General features: G+C 44.3%; 1 protein-coding gene across 1 annotated transcript; it reads left to right on the top strand.

The window, feature by feature from the left end:
* The first annotated feature begins 3,820 nt into the window (after positions 1-3,820).
* dedd (death effector domain containing) lies at positions 3,821-19,261 on the top strand. Its single transcript, XM_015967334.3, has 5 exons — positions 3,821-4,423; positions 4,838-5,435; positions 9,887-9,991; positions 16,708-16,848; positions 17,908-19,261. Exons 2-5 carry the CDS (start codon positions 4,868-4,870, stop codon positions 18,312-18,314), a joined length of 1,221 nt encoding a protein of 406 aa, XP_015822820.1. The 5' UTR covers positions 3,821-4,423; positions 4,838-4,867; the 3' UTR covers positions 18,315-19,261.
* The last annotated feature ends 1,100 nt before the right edge of the window (positions 19,262-20,361 follow it).

Raw genomic sequence — 20,361 nt, 5'->3', positions numbered from 1 at the left:
TTGGGCTCACAGAAAAGTCCATCTAGAGCCGAGTTTCCTGGTGTGGATCAGTTTGTTTAGCTGACCGAGGTGCTCAGGTGGAGCACCTCGGTCAGGAATGTCAGTCCATCTGCAAACATTTGGAGGAAGACCTGCTGTTAAAAATGGCAGCATACAAGCCACCAGACCGTTTGGCTGAAGGTTCAGGTGTTGGACTGCTGAGGACTGGAGGAAAGTCATCGTATCTGATGGATCCTCTTGGGGTTCAGAAAGCAACCTCACTCTGAACACAGTCCAGACTAGTCAAGATGTCATTTCTCCGGTGTCTGTGGCAAGCCGTTTACATTTCTTCTAATGTTCTTTCTCTGCGTGTAAAGTGGCGTTGTTGATGACCTGTGATCATTAGATATTGATGGAACTTCGGCTGACTGCTGGCCTGGTTGGAACAATGACGTTCCCACTTCCCTCATTGGTCGGGTAGGAGGACGAAGGTGTTGCAGGCGTTGGGGAAGGCGTGGTAGGCTGCTTGTGAGGCTGTGGCCAGACCGCCCAGACCCTGGAAGGAGTTGGCTGTGCTGTCTGGACCTGGACATTGCCTTGTGGCTCTGTGGTGTCTGCAGGATCCTGAAACATCCAGTCCAGTACCACTGGTGAGATTTGAAAGGGAGACTGTCCTGTGGACTACTTTCTCGGTGGTGAAGTGTCACTGGAGGAGAATGAACCTGGGGAATCTGTGCCTGGTGAGTTGTGCTGGAGCAGCAGCCTCGCCACATATCTGGTTTGGTCTGGCAAACGCCAGGTCTGTAATGAACAACACTTTTATCTTGAATGATGTTCACTGAACATGGACTGAGTTCAATGAGCATCTGTGACAGCTGAATCCCCGTGGGTGACTCAAGTGCACTTTTGGAACTAGTACCTGTGGACTGTAACTGTTTTAATGAACTGAGGTCATCAGGTTGAAGAGGTGGCCTAGTCGTTGTTTAAATTTTGTTTTAACAGGAAGCACTCCATCCGTGTCACCTGCTACGTTATTCAGACTCTGACCACCTCCTCCCCTACTCAATGCAGCGATATATAACCCACTGATGTACAATCCTGACTTTTTGACGGACATTTTAGACTTTATGGTTGACCATACGTTGAAATACGATTATGTTTCATTTCTTCTTTACTTTATGTTACACGTGTGCTGATAAGCCACCAGCCAAAGGTTTTTGAAATCCGCTAAACAATATGTCACGACGAGCAGGAGTGTACTCTTGTAGGAAAAGTTTCAAAGTTGTTCAGTTTTACTTGTGTGGTTAATTTTCATGTTGACTTGTAGTGACATGACTCATTGATGACAAAGTTTAAATGAAAAAAGGTGTCAGGTTTATTACAATCCGGTCCATGTTAAAATACAAGCACCGGTGGAGAACCATGCAGCCCAAAGGTGGTTCTGTCTTTCTGGCAGCTGACCACTGCTTATACCTCTACAAAACAGCCTCCCTAAAACTCCTAAGTTGGTATGGCACATTCCTAAGTTTGCTCATAATAGCAAAATGCTACTGAGTCTGCACCAGTCGCCTTATAATTTACACCTTCTTGACAACAGTTTCAGCTGTCTCCACAGCCACTAAGGTAGAATTCTTTCTTTGGGGCTCCGAATGAATTAGGAGGACACATTCTTTTTAAATTGAACACTCCCATCAAAATGGTGGTGCGGTCCTGTTTTCTAACATGTGCCGATAAAGCTGGGCTACTCTGATGCTCATTAATTATACAGAATTTTAGGCTTTTAATACACTTAAACCGAAGAGTGAGAAAAAAATTCACCCCCCTCAGAGTTGTCATGAGTGTAAACTAGATCATTTAAACCAAAAACATGTTCTGGTACCAGGCTGTAAACATGTTTATTTCTGCTGTGAAATTGGCATTTTTAACATGGGAGTCAATGAGGATTTGCTCGCTTCTGACACCAGCCCCTAGTGGATGAGGGTGGAACTGCAATTTTTGGTACTTCCGGGTTGAGACCAATTTTAGAGCCACATTGTGGGGGCTTGCTTTAAACATGTGCTCTGGCTGAGCAATTTGTGTGCTCTTGTGACCAGGTTCACACTCCTGTTATGATCACCCATTCAAACACGTTCACAATCACAAGTTATGCACATATTGCATAGCTTTTATTTCTTTTTACAGACTCCAGACAGCAGTTCAAGCAGTGGTGGCAACCTCAAAGATGTCTCGCATGGCTGTGGACTCTGTCTTTCTGTTGGAGACAACCTCTGACAGAGAATTGTACTGGGCTCATGTGTCTGTAAAAGCCACTGAAAACCGTAACGACCAAGAAAAAACAAATGTGTCATCACAGAATAGTCCACGGATCGCTCCCATAAACATGACTCCACTAACACAGGTGTCGTGGTGTTTGGGGGCCTTAATTGAACAAATTAATATCAATATAAGTCAATAGCTGAAACATTCGCGCATTTTTGACATTTTGACCGACAGTTTAAAAAAGGTCATGATCGTTTCTTCCTGTCATTTTCATTTCTGAAATAATAATAAATAACATTTACTATTTAGTTTTCAGTCATTTGTCATTAATATTTAGTCTTAAAAAAGCTGACCGGCGTGTTCATCAACATATTAATGTTACAATTTAAACAATTTCACCTGCTGCATGCTGGTTCTGGTGCTGGCCGGGCCGTGACCCACAGACGCTCCAAGCTGCTCTCACAGCTTCTCAGCGCGCTGATAGTGAGCTGCTCTGATCACGATGTCCAAGTCTGAGATAGCCTAATGCTCAGATGTTCTGATGGGAATCTTTTCTTGATTGATTTTGTTACCTCCGCGATGTTCTCTGTGCGTTAAAATGTCTGCAGACCTGCATGCGTCAGAGTGATTGCAGTCTGTCAGAATGAACAACAGCCTTGAGATTTCTCCGTCTAATTATACGAAAAATATTCCTAGTGCACCCAATTTGAATGTTATCGTCCCATTGAATGGTCATTATCATCCTCTGTCATCCCATTCAATGTGTGTGATGACAACTTTCTGGCCTCCTAGGAAGTCAGAAGGGACAGCCTTAATGGTGTGATCTGGCTGAACCTGAGCTGACTGTGACTGCTGCAAAAGGTGTTCTGCTATTCAATACCGCTGTCAGTGTTGACTCAAGGCATTTAACGGCCACATCATTATGAATAAGGACAGTGGTTTTCAATGTTGCAACTGTGTTTGCATTTGAAATAGTAAATTAAAAATGTACTATTTACTACTATAAATTACCTTTTCTTTTCTGTGAGGCGAACCTTACTGAATTGACTGAATTTTCAATTAAGTTCATTTAATAAATGTAATGCTTTAATTCTAGTCAGACAAAAAGTCATTATTGTAAAAAAAAAGAGGAGAAAACAGATCTGTAGGACTGTCTTCCATGTGAAGTTTTCAGAAACATTTGGAATGTGACCTACGTTCATCTAATGCATATGATTGTGGAATAACAGGCTCCTTGCATACTAGTGTAACAAGCCTAAAACACGTGTTGGGACTATTATGGAAGTTGCTTTGGTAAAAAGAACCTGTAAAATACACAATTTATTATAAAACACACATTTGCATCCATTCATGGAACACATTTCATATCATCTTTAGACTGTAGTGCTGCCCAAATATAGCTGTCTCACACAGGGGCTCTCAGATACAAGATAAGAAGGTCTTCAACATGTGGAACCACACCAATAAACCAAACACGGCGAGGCGAGCTCTCACGCAGGGAAATGTTCAAAAGTTGGCAGCTCAGTGAAAAGCAACCAGTGGGCCGGCTCCTTCAAAGGAAATGCTTTGATGTTCTGGTCCATTTTACAACTATGTTCTATTCCCTCGTGCTCCTTCCTGTTCAGAATGGATTTAGTCCCGTCGTGTTTTGTTCTAATCTGAGGGGAACAAAGAGAACGTGCACACTGAGATAATCTGACGAGGTAGCAAAAATCGCCACAACACCCACAGAGCGGCGGGTTGTCTGTGCGCGCTCCCGAGACCGAGCAGGCAAATCTCAGCAGGCACGCATTTCTAGCAACCACCGGAAACCTCTCCTTGAAAATGGAGTTACACCGGAAATGAATAGACGAGTGAGCCGGAAGTTCTTTCATTTTAGCTGAGGCTCGAACACTGCTGCTTTTACTCTAAATAAGTGGTTTAAATGTTTAAGGTCCGCGGAACCAGAGGAGGTCTGCGACCGCTACCTGCTGCGTGTGTCCTTGGTTCGGGAGGGAGCTATGTGGACGTGAAGAAACTCTAAAGCTATGTTTTTAGCATTTATTGTGTACTTGAGCATAGAGGTTAAACGCAGCTAAATCCCTTTGTTTTCCTGCAAAAAGGTAAAACAATTTAGGTGATGAGAAGGTAGCTGAAGGATATCTATTGTGTCTGACGCCGATCAGGAAAACCCAGCCCGCCGAAGGTAAGATCAGCTCGTGTTTGGTTCCGTCTTCTGTCAGGTGAGGTTCATTTTAACGTGAAGAAGATCACATCCTCACGTGTGTGTGTGTGCATTCACGCGGTTCAGCTAACGCTATTATAATATGAATAAATACGTAATCCTTTATTTGAGTTAGGCCAGGATATAATCTGATCCCATTGGAAAACTAACTAAAGCTAAAAATGGGGCTGGCTTTAATAAAATGGGGACCTGCTTTATTATTTAAATCTGGACAGATTATATCAGCCGCTATGTTTCTGACCCAGACACACGGTCATCTAACCAGTTCATACCTGTCCCCACAAGAGTCGAACATGTGTCTGTGAACGATGCAGACAACACCTGGAGACCCCCCAGTGGATGCTTGCGCTGATTCTGATCTCGTCTCTCCTGCAGCTCTTCAGTAGTAGCTGTCTCTGGGCCCACATGATGACGTCTCAACAACCACAGCTCCAGAATGCTGAAATCCCATCCCGGCTAGCCCAGAACCCCTCCGCTCAGCAGTTCCAGCCCCATTTCCATCCTGTTGGGATGGAGTCCAGTCAGAGCGGAGCAAACCCGGGCCCGTTTGGATATCGAGCTTTAATCACCAGGCCTGGCTGCCCTAGTGTGTCAGCTATCAGTGGAGAGGTGGCCAGTAGGAAAACGTCTGACCAGTCTAACAACTCCAGCATATCCAGAAGAGAATGGCACTTTGATCCCTGGCCTGAGGAAGAAATTGAGAACTCCCACGGTCTATACTCACTGCATCGCATGTTTGACATAGTTGGCGCTCAGCTGACACACAGGGATGTCCGGGTACTGTCCTTCCTGTTTGTGGATGTGATTGATGAGTATGAGCGCGGTGGCATCAGGAGTGGTAGAGACTTCCTGCTTGCCCTGGAACGGCAGGGTCGCTGTGATGAAACCAATTTTCGGCATGTTCTCCAGCTTTTGAGGATAATCACCCGCCATGACCTGTTGCCTTATGTCACGCTGAAGAAACGGCAGACTGGTGAGTACACAGGGTCACCAGCAGAGTTTAGGTACAGGTGTATACTAGATCAGGTGGGCAACTTCTGTCCTCGAGAGCTTGCTATCCAGCATGTTTTGTTTTTTTCCCCTGCCACAGCACACCTGATTTTAATCAGCAGCTGATTAACAGGCTTCTGCAGAGCTGCTGAGCAGGTGAATCCAGAGTGCTAGAACAGGGAAACAACTAAAACATGCTTCAACAGCTGGCCACATGTCTCTGCAGAGCTGTTTTCAAAGTAAGGCCTGGGAAAATGAACTTTGCATCAAGCATTGTCTGCAGTTATTCCCACAGCTTTGGAGAAACTCGTAAAATATGTTCATATGAACAGCTCTACCAATGAGGGTAACTTTGGTGAGCATGCATTATTCAACATGGGCAATTTTATCCAAAAACCACTATTTCCACATGCTGTTGTGGCTAAATGAGTGAGAAATCTATCAGTGTTTGGGCTCTGTAGAGTAGAAAGTAACAAGATAGACATAAAACACTTCAGTGTTTCTCTGATGCCTCACAACCTCAGCGCTGTTTGGGTGGCAACACCTCATCATGTGTACTATCTAATGTTCCTGAGGAGGAACCCTCCAGTGGGGTTCAGGCCAGGCTGAAGGACCGTTCAGTTTATTTATGTTGCACAACAAGAGTCGTCTCAAGGAACTTCACAAAGTAAACATTTCAATTGAACCTTCTTATCAGTGCATAGAGCTCAGATCATTATTCCAGTTAGTTAAGGGTCAACAACTCTATTCATATTTTAATGTGTTTACTGTGGCCTCTAGTAGGAAGGAAATCCCTGTAAATCATAATCTGGGAGAAAATGCTCTGGTGCTCCAGTTTCTGCACAGACAATTCAGCCTGAGGAGAAAGTAGTGCAGGATTTGGTGTCTGAATCTCTGGTATTTGGACATCTCTCCTCTGATTGGCTAACAGCAACACGACTCTACCACTAATTCTGTTTGCTCTCCACCAATAACACAAGCTTGGGAGGAGTTCTGCTGTGTGGTGGAGTTTCTAATGCTAACACTTAGCTTCTACTAGCCGAGAGGTTCTCTGCTGTTTCCTGGACGCTAAAAGCCTTCTCCTCCGTCGTGAGTCGAGATGGGCGAGTCCATGAATGTTAGTGACGGTGTGACGTCGATCTGTTAGGATTTTCTAATCCTAGAGTTTTGCCGTCTATTTTCTATCAAAAGCTCGTGCAGGAGATAGGTGTAGGAGACTGTTTTCATGTTCAGCATGCATGAAAAACTAATCAGAAATAATCACTAAAAATGTTTTCAGTGAAGTTGACCTTTAAAAATTTCATACCTAAGAAAACCCAGCAGATTGCATCAAGTCACTGACTTGTTGTGTTAGTGTTTTTACAGCAATCCTCATACTAAGCAAGCATGTAGCGACAGTGGAGAGGACAACTCCCCTTTAACAGGAGAAACCTTCAACAGAACCTGGATCAGTATGAGCAGCCACAACTCTCTGGGGTTTGAGAAGACAGAACATCTGACTGACGACTCCACCACAAGATGGTGGAGCTTCCAGGAGGATTTTTGTTTTAAGGCAGGAACCCCCAGAGAATAATCCAGTAAAGTCCAGAATAATCCAGAACAGGAGGGAAACAGATGCCAGGAGATGGTAGTAATGTCATCTCTGGCAACAAGGACTTTCTGGTGGAACTCAGCACATCGTCGAAAACACACAGACAGCAGTGTTTCCCCTAGAAAATCTGCAGTGGCTATAAAAATAAAAGAAAAATTGAATTTGGATTAATCTGAACAGTTAGCAGTCTTAACCGCTCTTTGCTGTCATGAAACAAGTCGTCACCTCAGATCTTCAGAAACCCACAGCATGAACAGCCAGCCAAGTCTGTATATTATGATTAGACATGAAATTACACTGAAGAAAAATACAAACGCAACATTTTTTTTGCTCCCATTTCTCATGAGCTGAACTCAATCATCTGAAAATTTGTCTACATGTGTGTTAGTGAGTACTTTTTCTTTACCAAGATAATCCATCCCACCTCACAGGTGTGGTATATCAAGGGGCTGAGCATGAATAATGTACAGGTGTGCCTTGGACTGCCCACAATAAAAGGCCAGCTTGACATGTACACAGTTTTAGGGCTGCAGCTGTCGAATATTTTTGTAATCGAGTACCCTATCGAATCTTTTATCGATTAATAGAGTACTCTAATAAATTACCCTTTTATGTTTGTAAACCATTATATCAAATAGCATGTTATAAAATATGAAAGACCTCTTAAAATGAGCAAGCAGTTGCCAGTTATTCTTCAAGTTTTATTCAAAATTAGTTTTCAAAACTTCAGCACTTCAACTTTACTTCACTGTAAACAAATGCGAGCGGCTGCGGCCCAGATGGCACCAGAACCGCTCACGGCGCTTGTGCAAACATGGCTCGCCAGCTGTTTCCCTATTAACACACGTCCGTTTTAATTTCTACACTTTTTCTCACACTAACAAGGATTGTCGAGAAAGCACGTTTGCCATGGTTATGTCAAATTATACTGATCACAAAACATTTATTTACTTTCTTTTGTTTTCCTCTCATAAATCCTCCTGCAACGATCCAATAACAACACAGTAAAAAGTCTGATGTGTTTTAAAAACTGCTATTTTTAGCACATTTTAAGACCGAGGTGTTGCTACCAGATGTACGGTGTGAGCTGAAACTGAGTGCTACAAACGAAAAAGTCGCACAGTGTCCGCAGAATATATAGAAATACAGGCTAAAATGCATTATCTTGTAGAGGCTCCGAGTCCGCTTGCAGAAGTGACATTTACATGTGGATGTTTCCTGGTCAGGTGCTGCAGCATGGAGGATGAGGTGTTGTGGTAGGCTAAATCCATTTTACAGTATTTACACTGGACTACCTTTTCCGCCTTACGACGTGAAAAATGGTCCCACAACTTTGACATTTTCTGTCTTTTTCGCACTCCACCGGGGTCCACGTTGTCCGCCATGGCTTCAGAGAAAGTTAAGTTACATTCGCTTCTCGCGTGGGCATTCAGAGCAGTGTGTATGTGCGCCACTTATTTCGGTCCGGGTGAAACATGACCCCGGGCGATTGCAAAGCCATGAATTAATTAAACATGAATTAAACAAAGCCTCGAGGCAGAGAATTTGACTGGCAGGAACTGGAACACGCTGTCGTATACGCCGATCCAGAGCAACCCAAATAAGCTCAATGGGTCACATGTCTGGTGAGTATGCTAGTCATGCAAGAACTGGGATGTTTTCAGCTTCCAGGAATTGTGTACAGATCTTGCGATATGAGTCCGTGCGTTATCATGCTGCAACATGAGGTGATAGTCGTGGATGAATGGCACAACAATGGGCCTCAGGGTCTCGTCATGGTACCTCTGTGCATTCAAAATGTCCTCAATAAAATACACCTTTGTTTGTTGTCCATAACATATGCCTGCCCATACCAGTACCCTGCCGCCACCATTAGCCACTTGTTCCACAGCGTTGACATCAGCAAACCGCCCACCCACACAACACCACACACTCAGTCTGCCATCTGCTCTAAACACTTAAAACCAGGACTGTGAACAGAATGCCTCTCCAATGTGCCAAACGCCATCGTGTTTGCCCACTCCAGTCGGTGATGACGACGAACTGCAGTCAGGTCCAGACCCCGATGAGGAACAATATTGAGCTTCATGGGTGTTTGGTGCACGTAGAAAAAGTTTCAGATGTTTGAGTTCAGCTCATGAAAAATGGGAGCAAAAACAAAAGTGTCGTGTTTATATTTGGTTCATTGTACATGCATGCACACCAACATAGTCTCGATCATAGTAAATGTGGGCCTTATGTGAGTTAAGCCTGGCGGATTCGGCCGTCAGAGCGGGGGTGGGGGTGGGGTGGTTGCACATGTTCTGCTGCTCTTTCTCCCCAGTATCAGCTGATGGAGGGCTCTAGTTTTGTTGCGCCTTTCGTGTCAGTGGTCGGGGAGGGGGGCGGGGCATGACGCTTAGCCTGGCGGGTGGCCAAGCAAAGCCTGGTGGGCCGCCAGGCTTATAAAGCGCTGAGGGAAACCCTGATTTTGTGTCTTCAGAGGCGTCTTGGTGTCTTGTGATATGGATAATGCAGAAGTTGAGATATTCATAAATGACTCGTGGTGTCAGGGAGGCACGACCTGTACGTTAAAGAAAGTTAACCCACGGTCATTTGATGAAACACATGGTCTTGGCCATGCTACATTGCATGAGGTCAAAAATCTGAAATCCCTGCAACATGAGGGACAACCGGACAGCTTCATCATGTCAGATTGATGTCAGCACACCTGCTGCATTAATCACAACTAGCAGCACATGCACAACTTTAAACCAGATTACTGGGATTATGTGTAAACTCTGGGATTATTCCTAGTGAATGTGATGATCTTTCATTCTTTTGTCATTTTGATATGTTTTCAGTCTGTCCCGACCCTGTTGACCAGTTCCTTGAGGACACTTCAGTGAGTTACATTTCACCACGGGGGGCAGAGCAGTCCAAGGACCCTGTCACTCATAGAAGAACAGGTGTGTGTGTGTGTGTGTGTGTGTGTGTGTTTGTGTGTGTGTGTGTGTGTGTGTGTGCGCGCATGCATGTTCTTGTGCATCATAGCAGAAATGGTCTGTGAGTGTGTTTTCTCTTCATACCCCATCGGTGTGGAACAATCTACTTGAAGAGAGAGGTTAGATGCCAAGCTTTTTACCCAAACATGTGTCCTGATGTCCATTCTTAGATTTACTGTAGCTCATTTATGTTTTATTTGTTTATAAAATGCACTTTGTTTTGTTCTGTACTGTATTTATCTTTCTGCTTTTCAGTGCTTTGTTTGAAACTACTTTATAAATGAAGTTATTATTATTAGTAGGTGTAGACGATATATATTTTGGCTGATATATTGGGCCGATATTTGTCCTTAGTAAAGCTGATTTAAAGTCGGGCACGTCCTCGGGAAGCCCAGTGCTGTTGCAGAATTCAATTTAAATGTATTTTTAGGTTCACGAATAACATCTGCATAGTAAATACTCTAAATAAACTTTATTTAGGTGTCTGACTTTAACACTGAGCAGTGCACCAAGTTAGGATTTAACAGTTCGTTATGGTGCACGTGATTTGTCCTTGGAAAAATCAAACAAAACGCCCCACAAAGTCGGACCTCCAAGTCGGCTCTCCATATCAACAGCAGTAACTTTTGGGTGAAATGTGTTTATCTTACAAGACACGCTTATAAGAATGTGTTTTCAGTCAATGTTGCATGTAGTTCTTGCAACTCTTAAGTTGAACATAGTAAGAGTGTTGCTTGCATGTTAAACATACAGCTTAAAGTTATGTTATTAAGAAGAATCTACAAACAGTGGCTACTTGGGAAGTGGGCGTTGCCATATTGTAATCCTGACTTCTCAGACTACTCTTACTCCACCTGCACCCCTGCAGAGCCCTGTGACCTCCACCAGCTTCTCCAGAGAAGCTCCAGTCAGGTCTTTCAGCACCAGCAGTCCCTCCTGCTTAATAAAAAAACACAACCAGGGAGGATCAGGCCCAGATCTGCAGCCTCACAGCACAAAAGAGATTCTTCAGGAAGCTGGATGGTCAGCGTGTAGATGAGGGCGTTAATCGTGAGCTCTGCTCAGTCCAGAAAGAGCTGCTGACGGGTCGTGTAGCACACCGAGCCAGCTTGGTTACTCACTGTGTGGTGTTCCACATGTCTGGATGTCAGATGTGCACTCCTTATCGCTCTGAGAATCAAACGGTATAAAACTGAATAAATACTGTTTTTGTGTGAGAATATATAGATTTAAACAGAATAAAACGTTACCTTTTACCACGTACACAGGAAAGTCTGGCACCCCTCTCTGCCTGGCAGTTGAACAACTCTACACCAAGCTTTACTAAATTTCCCTCCAAGAGGCTCTCACAGCTGGTCCTCACCCGGGAAACCACCGGAAGACAACTGAAACTTGGAGAAAGACGTAACTGAAGTTGAGTTTAAAAAACATTAAAGAACACAAACCACCCCGTTCACCTTGTAATGACAGATGTCATGAGTTCCAGCTGCTCTGCTTCAGACAGAAGCTTCTCCTCTGCCATCATTGCCTCAAACTAAGCATCCTTAGGCCAGAGATGTGCTGGAGCAACAGGAGAAGGAGGAGGTGCTGCAGGAGAAGGTTGTGGGTTCCTCAGCCACTCAAACATCCCGCTGGCCAGACCACAGGCCAGCATGCAGAGGGTGAGCAGGAGGTGTGGGAGCTGGCAGCTCATGACTGGATCAGTACAAAAGAGAGAGGAGTAAATACTGACATGTCACTGGCTATAGAAGGCATTACTGTTGATGGAATGAGGGAAATTAAGGTTTTGGGGTCATAAACGTATTAATGGTATAAAAATAGCAAAAGTAGTTGCTATAGAGCTCCGGGAGTTGACGTCACTTCTCCCGGCATGCAACAGTTCAAATCGAAACGGCGCCATCTTGGCAGGCAGAAGCCGGCAGCTGGACTATTTGTTATTGTCAGAAAACTCAAACGGGAAAGATGGTAGATTCCTGTTGTGCCCCAGGATGCAGAACAGACACGGACGACATAAGGAATGAGCCGTCTACAGGATTCCCCAAGATCCGGAGCGCCGCAAACGTTGGATCATTGTAATAAAACGCGCTAGTGACCGGGCTAAAATGAAGCTGTGGGATCCCGAGAGTAAAGGTTTTCACTTATGCAGCGACCGCTTCATATCAGGTACTTAAACCAACGTTTCCTCAACTGTGTATGGTATTTATTTTAAATGATTTTATTATGATTCTTAGTGGGCTTCCTAAACTTATTTTGGCGTGGCTTTTTCTGTCTTATTACTCACAGCAACAAGTAAACATCACGTAAAACGTTGCCTCGTGAGTTCTGCGTGCTGCCGTTTACGTGTTTTATGATCACAGCAATTAACCGGCTAAGCTGTATTTAATTTTTAAGCAATGGTTGATCAATTGTCAGATCACACATAAAAAGCACTTTGGATTGCTATTATCTGTCTCACCGGGACAGATCTCAGACAGATCCTGAGACGCTCCTGTCTGACATATTTATTTTATTCACGGAAAAAAAATCAAACTAGTGATTTCTCTTGGTGTTCAGTTTATACATTCAAACAGCACAGCACTCTATTTAAACTTCTTACATGTAAATCTGTTATTTGTCCATCCATTTTCATCCGCTTATCCGGAGTCGGGTCGCGGGGGCAGTAGCCTAAGTCGAGAGACCCAGACTTCCCTCTCTCCAGCCACTTGGACCAGCTCCTCCGGGGGGTCCCAAGGCGTTCCCCGGCCAGGTCCGGTAAGAAGTCCGCTCCGACAGCTTCTGGCGTTTTTAAAAAGTATCCCAGGGGCACGGTAAGGGTCGGAGATGTTTAGTCTATTTTATTTCTGACTATATAAAACGATTTCTTCGGTTTTAAAGTGTGAAGTAAACTCCGACGAAGTAAAATCCAAGCCGACCCCGTTCGTTTTGTTTACCTTTGTTGCCTGCCAACATGGCGTCTACTCTTTGAGAGTCACGTGACGTCCGGAGCTCTATAGTAACCAGAGTAAATGAGTCTTTGAATTATAATGTCTTATATACCGTATTTTCTGGAGTATAAGTCACACCAGCCATAAAATGTATAATGAAGAAGAAAAAAACATATATAAGTCGCATTTTGGGGGGAAATTTTATTATTTTTCTTACAAAATCTGAGACCAAGCACTTCACATTGCAAGACAAGTACCGGTAACAATAACAGAATAACCAGCTGTTGCATCAGCGGTATGCGCAACAGCACGCCACGGTCTCCAGCAGGTGATGGCGGCGTTTCAAACCCAGCGGGAGGGGAGAGCTCATTCCTGGGCCGGAGCCGCCTGGCCCGCAGCAGCTCGCAGCAGTCTCCAGCAGGTGATGGTGGGGCAGAGGAGCTCATTCCTGAGTCGGAGCCGGCCGGCAACAGCGCAGTATACATAATTTGACATAGAAGTCGCAGGACCAGCCAGACTATGAAAAACAGTGGGGGGACGACCAGGTCCTTAGTCAGCTTCAAGTTGCGAACATTTTTCCACTAAGTTTTCTTTCATAAATCCCAAAGTTTGCGTGGAAAGTTGCTTACACAGTTTTCCGACCCTGTTTTGTGCGTAAGCAAGCTCGATAAATGCGGCCGCTGGTCCATTAAACCTGAACAATAAAGGTCACGATAACATGATTTTAGCAGTGGCGGCCCATGTATTTGGGAACTGCTGCAGTACTTGGTGCAAGAAAATAAGTAACAAGCAAAACTTAGATTTAAGAAATAAACACAATGAAATGCCTCCTATAGGGAGACAATAGTTAGAGAAGCAGCTATATACAAGTCAGTGTAGGTGCTGGTCAGAGCGGATCAGTTCAGGTGCAAACACAACACTAGGGTCATGGGAACAAAGCAGCTGGACTGGGCAGTTCTACGATTGACATTCATGAGTTCATGAGAACGCAGACGGGAAGAGACTGTTTTTGTGGCTTAAGGTTCTGGTCTGAATGGATAGAAGTCTCCTGCCAGATGGCTAAAAATGTATTTATTAATTAATGGTTTTATGTGTAAATAAAATTAATAACACCAACGTTGCTGATTATTTATAGGCAAAAACCATCCTCCTCTCTGCGCAGGAAGACTTCAATAACTTTGTCATAGAGCTGTTTAGTTCCATCAGTAAGTCCCTTTATGGCCATGGAGGCCAAGGCTGAGAGTCGCCTCTGGCTGAGATAAACTAGTAACGGTGTAACAGCCCATGTCTGTCACCTGGTGCCTATCGGCTTTGGTTGAACTTGTTAAATTACTTATATGTGTGACATACAGTTTGGAGGTTATTGTCTTTATTTTTGTTGCTGATTTCTGTGACCTAAGAGAAGGACAGCATCACGTTGAGTATTGTTTTATTGATCGTTTTGTCTGCCTGACTTCTATAAGAGGTGAGTTAGGAGACACGCCCCGCCCCCGAGAGTGGTACTCCCTCACCTGTCTGGAGGACGCTGGAAACAGGAGGAAGTGAGTTTTGATCGGACGCTGCCAAGCGGTGTTATGGACTAAGGATTATCGCACCTACGACTAGGGAGAGGCTAGCTGACCTATGTGACTTATCTGATGTGCTGGAGGAGTAGGCTGGGAGCGTTTGTTCTGGTGAACCGCCGAAGCAGCGGCCTGTCGGGACCTCAGCGGTACCGTGAGTAAACAGCTGATCGACGCAGCGGTTGCTGCAGCTGCTGTGTACTGAATCAGCGATAATCTTAGTTTTTTTTGCTGAGTATATTATGGACGCACATTTTTCTTTTCTGAACTGAACTGAATTTATCTGAACTGAACTGAATTTATCTGAACGGAACTGAATTTAATTGAACGGAACTGAATTTAGCTGAACGGGACTCTCGGACCTTTCCATTAATTTTTATATATGTTGTTGCAAAAGATCTGATTTAATACACCCCCGTTTTTGCCTTTTGCTTATGTGATTATTTGGGTTTGTTTGTTTCAGTCCAGGTTAGGGTGATAAACACTTCAAATTGTTTACATCCTTTGTGTTGTGAAGTGAGTGTGAGTTACAAGGGAAAGTTGTTAATAATTGTATTTATTTCTTATATGTCAGGAGAGAGACCTGGCTGGCACCCCGATTAAATCCCTTAGTTACACCTGCTTCCGTCACAACGGGTTACGCTGCCTCTCCTAATGACATCCAGTTTCTATGAAAAAGTCCGTCTTGAAGATGGAACTGAAATAATCCCTGAAACCAAATTAATTTCTTCTTCTCCGTTAGCCACAGTTTGCCATCTGTTGACAAGTGATGATAATGTTGGTGGGACGGCTGTTGTCGAGTTTTACTCATAATACACTTGCAGACAGTTGTGGAGATCCACTTGTTTTGCAGGTCATAAAGCTACATGTGAGAGTAAAAATAAAGCCAGTCATGCAGCTCAACATTTTATCCAATATTTAACAGCTGCTACATCACTAAAGTCAGTCGGTCTTGTAAAGTTTTGAGCAACCATGGCTCAATCCTGACCAGGGCAACCTACATAAACCCTAAATAACCCTCCCACTCTCCCATCGGGTGACCCCTTCAGGAAAGATGACCGTTGAGCAGGGTTGATGGTTTCCCCATGAGGTCCACTTGGCAGGGGTGAGATGGTGCTACTCCTCACCCCACCCATGTGGACCTCAAGGGAAAAACCATCAACCCTGCTCAACGCTCACCTTTTTCTGGGAGGGATAAGATATATTTTTTAAAATGGACCCCATTCTTTCTTCTTTGAACACAAGTTATGGAAGTGCTTGTCTTTTCTAGCATACTTGGTTTGTGTTAGAGCTGCTGTTCCCTCTCATCTGCCTCGTTGCAGGAGTGCAATAAAGAGGTGACGGGAAGATGCAGGTCCCATCGGCAAAGCAGAGAAAAGCTCTGGAGCTGAAATAACAGCCTGTTTGTAGCCTGTTATTCAACGAGACAACATGGTGGAAATGCTTCTAGTCTCTTCCCCAGAAGTCGTGACTGGCCTGTGTCTTTGCCTCAAGCTCACAATTAGAGTGGGTTTCCAGCAACCCAGGGAAAACTGTCGGTCCGTAACGTGCAATGTTGAAGCTGGAAAAATAATAGTGTTTTTTTTATTTATTTTCTAGGGAAAAATCTTTGTATTAAGCTGCATTTAAAAAAATAAAAGGTGTTTGTTTTATGTATTGTTGGTGTTGTATGTTATGTATGTATGTTTTTTCAGTAATAGTGTTTGGGATTCAATTTCTGAATGGTGAAGTTAATGTCACTTGAGGCTTACGCCATAATTTTTAATTAGTGACGGTAGTAACGTACAACGCGGTCAAATGTGGGGAAATTTTAAAGGGACTGAAATTTGGATACAACTCTAGCCTAGTTAACAGCTTGTTTCTTCATCTGAGAAACTCTTGAGAGCGGCGGTGGGGTGGACTACCACAGCACCGCGCTCTTGCTCTGCCAGGTAACGCCTCCTTTAGGTGCATTTATCAAACAGGATGTGTGGGTGGAGTAAGACTCTGATAGGGGTGACTTGCTCTTTAAACTCATCTGTGTTTAAAACTAAACATTAAAATGTTTTTTTTGTTTGTTTTCATCTCTAAACTGAAAACAGGCCTGGCTCATGGGGGAGGAGGGTTGCTGTTATCCCTCCCTAAACTGTGTTGTGCTTTATGAATTCTGTTGCGTCAAAGATTGATCTTGTTAATATTTGATGTTTCTCTTCAGGGCCTCACCCGGTCATGTGTTGCTCCTCAGCTGGACCGCCTGTTGGTCCTGCTCCTCGCACAAAGCCGGCTCCTCCTCCATCCCACCGCAAAGGCAAACGTAGTCACTCCTCAGTCGACTGCAAAGAGAAGCAAACTTGTGGTAAAAAGAAACAAAACGGAGAAGATCACAGCTTTTGTTGGGTTTACTTAAACGACACCAGAGGGCCAGGTTCACGCTCAAACCAGGTCATGTGAGAACCCGCAGACAGAGCAACTATTCAGTTCTGTGGGAAAAGATGAAAGGCCACAGAATATTAGAATTATTATAGTTTTTACAGAACATTATAACCATCCATCCATGAAAAAAACCAAACAAATTCACGAGCGATCGTTCAATGAACGCGTTCGGGCACAACACGGCATATGGAGACCTTAATGCCTGAACACGGTGTTCATTACGGACAATCCATGACGAGCACAGTCCAAGTCCATTAACGAGACACCACTCGGATTCAGACCACAGTCCTCCAGGTCTCACTGTTGTTGCCCACGTGAGCCTTGAATACCCCCAGGAGAATGAGTGCTCTCCAGCGCCCCCTCCAGGGACTCCAAAAAGGGTGGTGGTCTGGTGTGCAGTGTTGTGTGTAAGCACAAACCACAGTCAGGACCCGTCCCACCGCACATATTTGGAGGGAGGCCACCCTCTCGTTCACTTGGGGTAAACCCCAACGTACAGCCAAGGTCCCTGCCGTTGACCACCACCCATCACACAGTGTACTCGACCCCGTTGGCCCCTCCCATGGGTGGTGAGCCCATGGTGAGCGGGACCCACACTTAAGAGTCAATAATGAAAGACACTTGTCCACAGAGAGGTGCTGCTTAGAGTCAGGTGATATCAGAGACCAGTAGTTGCTGCCACAGGTGCATCAACACTCAGCAACTTCTCAGGTTTTTATTTCTTACATATGTCAAATAAACCTTTTACATGTAGACATTATTGGATGCTGTGTTTGAATTTAGAGGAAGAAAGAACAGAATCCATATTAGAATAACACTTGGAAGACGTGGTACTGTCTAGGTGGTGATCTGTCTGTGACCAGATCAAACCTGTCCTGTGTGGTTGTTCGAAATCAGACCAGCTGGTGTGTTTTAGTGTTGAGAACAGTCAAACCCAACAGATGTATTACTTCAAATTCCCGTCTTTGATCTTCTTTTTCAGACATCCGTCTTCGGGTTCGTGCGGAGTATTGCCAGCATGAGTCTGCTCTTCAGGGCAACGTCTTCTCCAACAAGCAGGAGCCAGTGGAGCAGCAGTTTGAGCGCTTTAACCAGGCTAACACCATCCTGAAGTCCAGAGACTTGGGCTCCATCATCTGTGACATCAAGTTCTCTGAGCTAACCTACCTGGATGCCTTCTGGAGGGACTATATCAACGGGTCGCTACTGGAGGCCCTCAAGGGGGTCTTCATCACAGATTCCCTCAAGCAGGCCGTGGGCCACGAAGCCATCAAGCTTCTGGTGAACGTTGATGAGGAGGACTATCTGGCTGGCCGTCGCAAGCTCCTTTGTAATCTGGTCACAAGTGGAGAGAATCCACAGCTTGGTAACAGAGACTCAGTATCTTAGATGAGTTGGACGGATGGGAGCAGCACCCCCCACCCTGGGCTAGGGCGAGACCTGCTGGAGAAGAACTGAAGAACTTTTAGCAGAACAGTTAGTTGTTTTTAAGCCTATCTGATAGGGCACCTGCGTGCATGGCGAGGTAGAGGTAACAGCCACACAGGTAACGTGCTGGGCGGAGCTAAACGTGTTTCTCCTGTGTTGTATGTTTTAAACTGTTGATGTCCTGCTTCCACGTCAAAAGGAAGCAGTTTTTAAATAAGAGTCGGATACTCTGCATTAACCACTTTCTCCCAGTGGGGAGTCATTTAACCAGTCCCACCAGTTCATTTGTTTTCCATTTTGATAATTAAATGGTTTGTTTTACTCAGACTGGGACTTTAGCGTCCTCATAAACAGACAGAGATGTCCTAACTTTTGTCTTGGCAGGTAATATTATTATTAATAATCGTATATTAACGTGGCTTTTAATTGGAACGTCATAAAGTTCCCTGAACCTTTTATAGATCAATCTGAAACGAGACAAACGGACAGCTCCGTAGATGAATGAACATCCAGAATTATCAGATGTTTGTGTGAATTACAACCGTAATCCAGCCACACGTTGGTGTCGTGTTTGGACAAATGTCTGATGCTTTTAGTCAAAAACGTCCCGGAAGGCTCTTGACAGGAAGTTCTAATCTGATGTTCAACTCGGATCAGAATGGTTTCAGTCTCACGCTTCATCACTTATTCCAAACCAAACTCTCCACCTTCATCAGTCACCTCCTCATGTGCTGAAAGTCTTAAAGTGTTCATTGCTAGTAGATGATGTCGTGGTGATGACGTCATCTTTGCATCAGTCATGATGGTTTTTGCGTTTTGTTTCCCTTCTGTTCTGTGTGCTCACATATAAAGTGTACTAATATGGGTCGACATGGCGTAATTCCCAATAAAGATGTTCTTCACATGTTTTTCTGTCTTATCTGTAAGGCAGATGCACGCATCTCTTCTGAGTTCCTGTTGGTGTTTGCTCTGAGACCCGGTGCAGGCTAATATCTGGACTCGACACAAACATTTGATCATTATTGGGTTCTCGTAAAAACAAGAGTACATAATGTGTTTCAGACCAGGGAAAGCATATAGAAACATGAACAAATGCAAAGCCCTGTTGTTGGGGTTGATGTATGAATAAACTAGACCAGGAGATGCAATACTCCACAACAATATTGAAGGCCATTAAGGCAATGTGATGGAATATTTCATGTGAATGAGATTAATAACAGTTGTTTGTGAATAGAACTAAGGATCTACTCTAGTACCTCCGAGTCATTTTTAGCAAACCTCTTTCCAGAAATTTCTCATCCAAGTCTGAAGCATTCAACAGAATAAAAACCAACGCTATTGTTTGTTTTTGCCCTTTCTGTACATCTTCTGATCTCATGTCTGAGATTTCTTCTATTATTATTCTGGAATCGGCCTAAACCTGGATTGGTGAACTTCTGAGGCTGATGAAATAAATCAGTCTGAAAGCAACACCTGCTCTGCAACACAATGTAAAAAAGACAAAACAACAATAGTAGAAATGAAAAGAGAAAATAAATAGAACAAGTCGCCATGACCAGCGGGGGTGTAGATGTCCATCAGGATTGCTGCCACTCTAGAGCCTCTGCCATGGTGCAGTTACCATACCATACTGTGGTACTGCATGTCAGCAAGCTTTCAATGGACGAGTGGTAGAAGATCATAAGTAGATTTAAGTCCAGATTTAGTTTCTATAGAACCCCCAAATGAAGCCACTGCTGAGCCTGGTTAATGAACCAGGATATTCAATTCATCCATCCATCCATTTTCTGAGCCCACTTGTCCACGTAGGGTTGCACGGGGGGTGGTGTGTGTGTGTGTGTGTGTGTGTGGGGGGGGGGGGCTATCTCCAGCGGTCAATGGGCAATCAGGCAGGGTACACCCTGGACAGAGAGCCAGTCCATCGCAGGGCAACTCAATTCAAGTTTATTTATAAAGCGCCAAATCACGACAAGAGTCGTCTCAGGTCAGTTCATTAAGGCAATCAGAA

Source organism: Nothobranchius furzeri, chromosome 15 (assembly GCF_043380555.1).
Source record: "Nothobranchius furzeri strain GRZ-AD chromosome 15, NfurGRZ-RIMD1, whole genome shotgun sequence".
In the NCBI taxonomy this organism is placed as follows: domain Eukaryota; kingdom Metazoa; phylum Chordata; class Actinopteri; order Cyprinodontiformes; family Nothobranchiidae; genus Nothobranchius; species Nothobranchius furzeri.
Note: the sequence above shows the minus strand (reverse complement) of the source record. Positions and strands in the feature narration are given on the sequence as shown.

What these genes read in the sequence shown, in the direction of transcription:
- dedd (XM_015967334.3), top strand. Translation starts at nt 4,868, where the DNA reads ATGATGACGTCTCAACAACCACAGCTCCAGAATGCTGAAATCCCATCC. An exon ending in GCTGAAGAAACGGCAGACTG is followed by an intron (nt 5,436 to 9,886) that starts GTGAGTACACAG and finishes ATATGTTTTCAG; the next exon opens with TCTGTCCCGACCCTGTTGAC. An exon ending in TGTCACTCATAGAAGAACAG is followed by an intron (nt 9,992 to 16,707) that starts GTGTGTGTGTGT and finishes GTTTCTCTTCAG; the next exon opens with GGCCTCACCCGGTCATGTGT.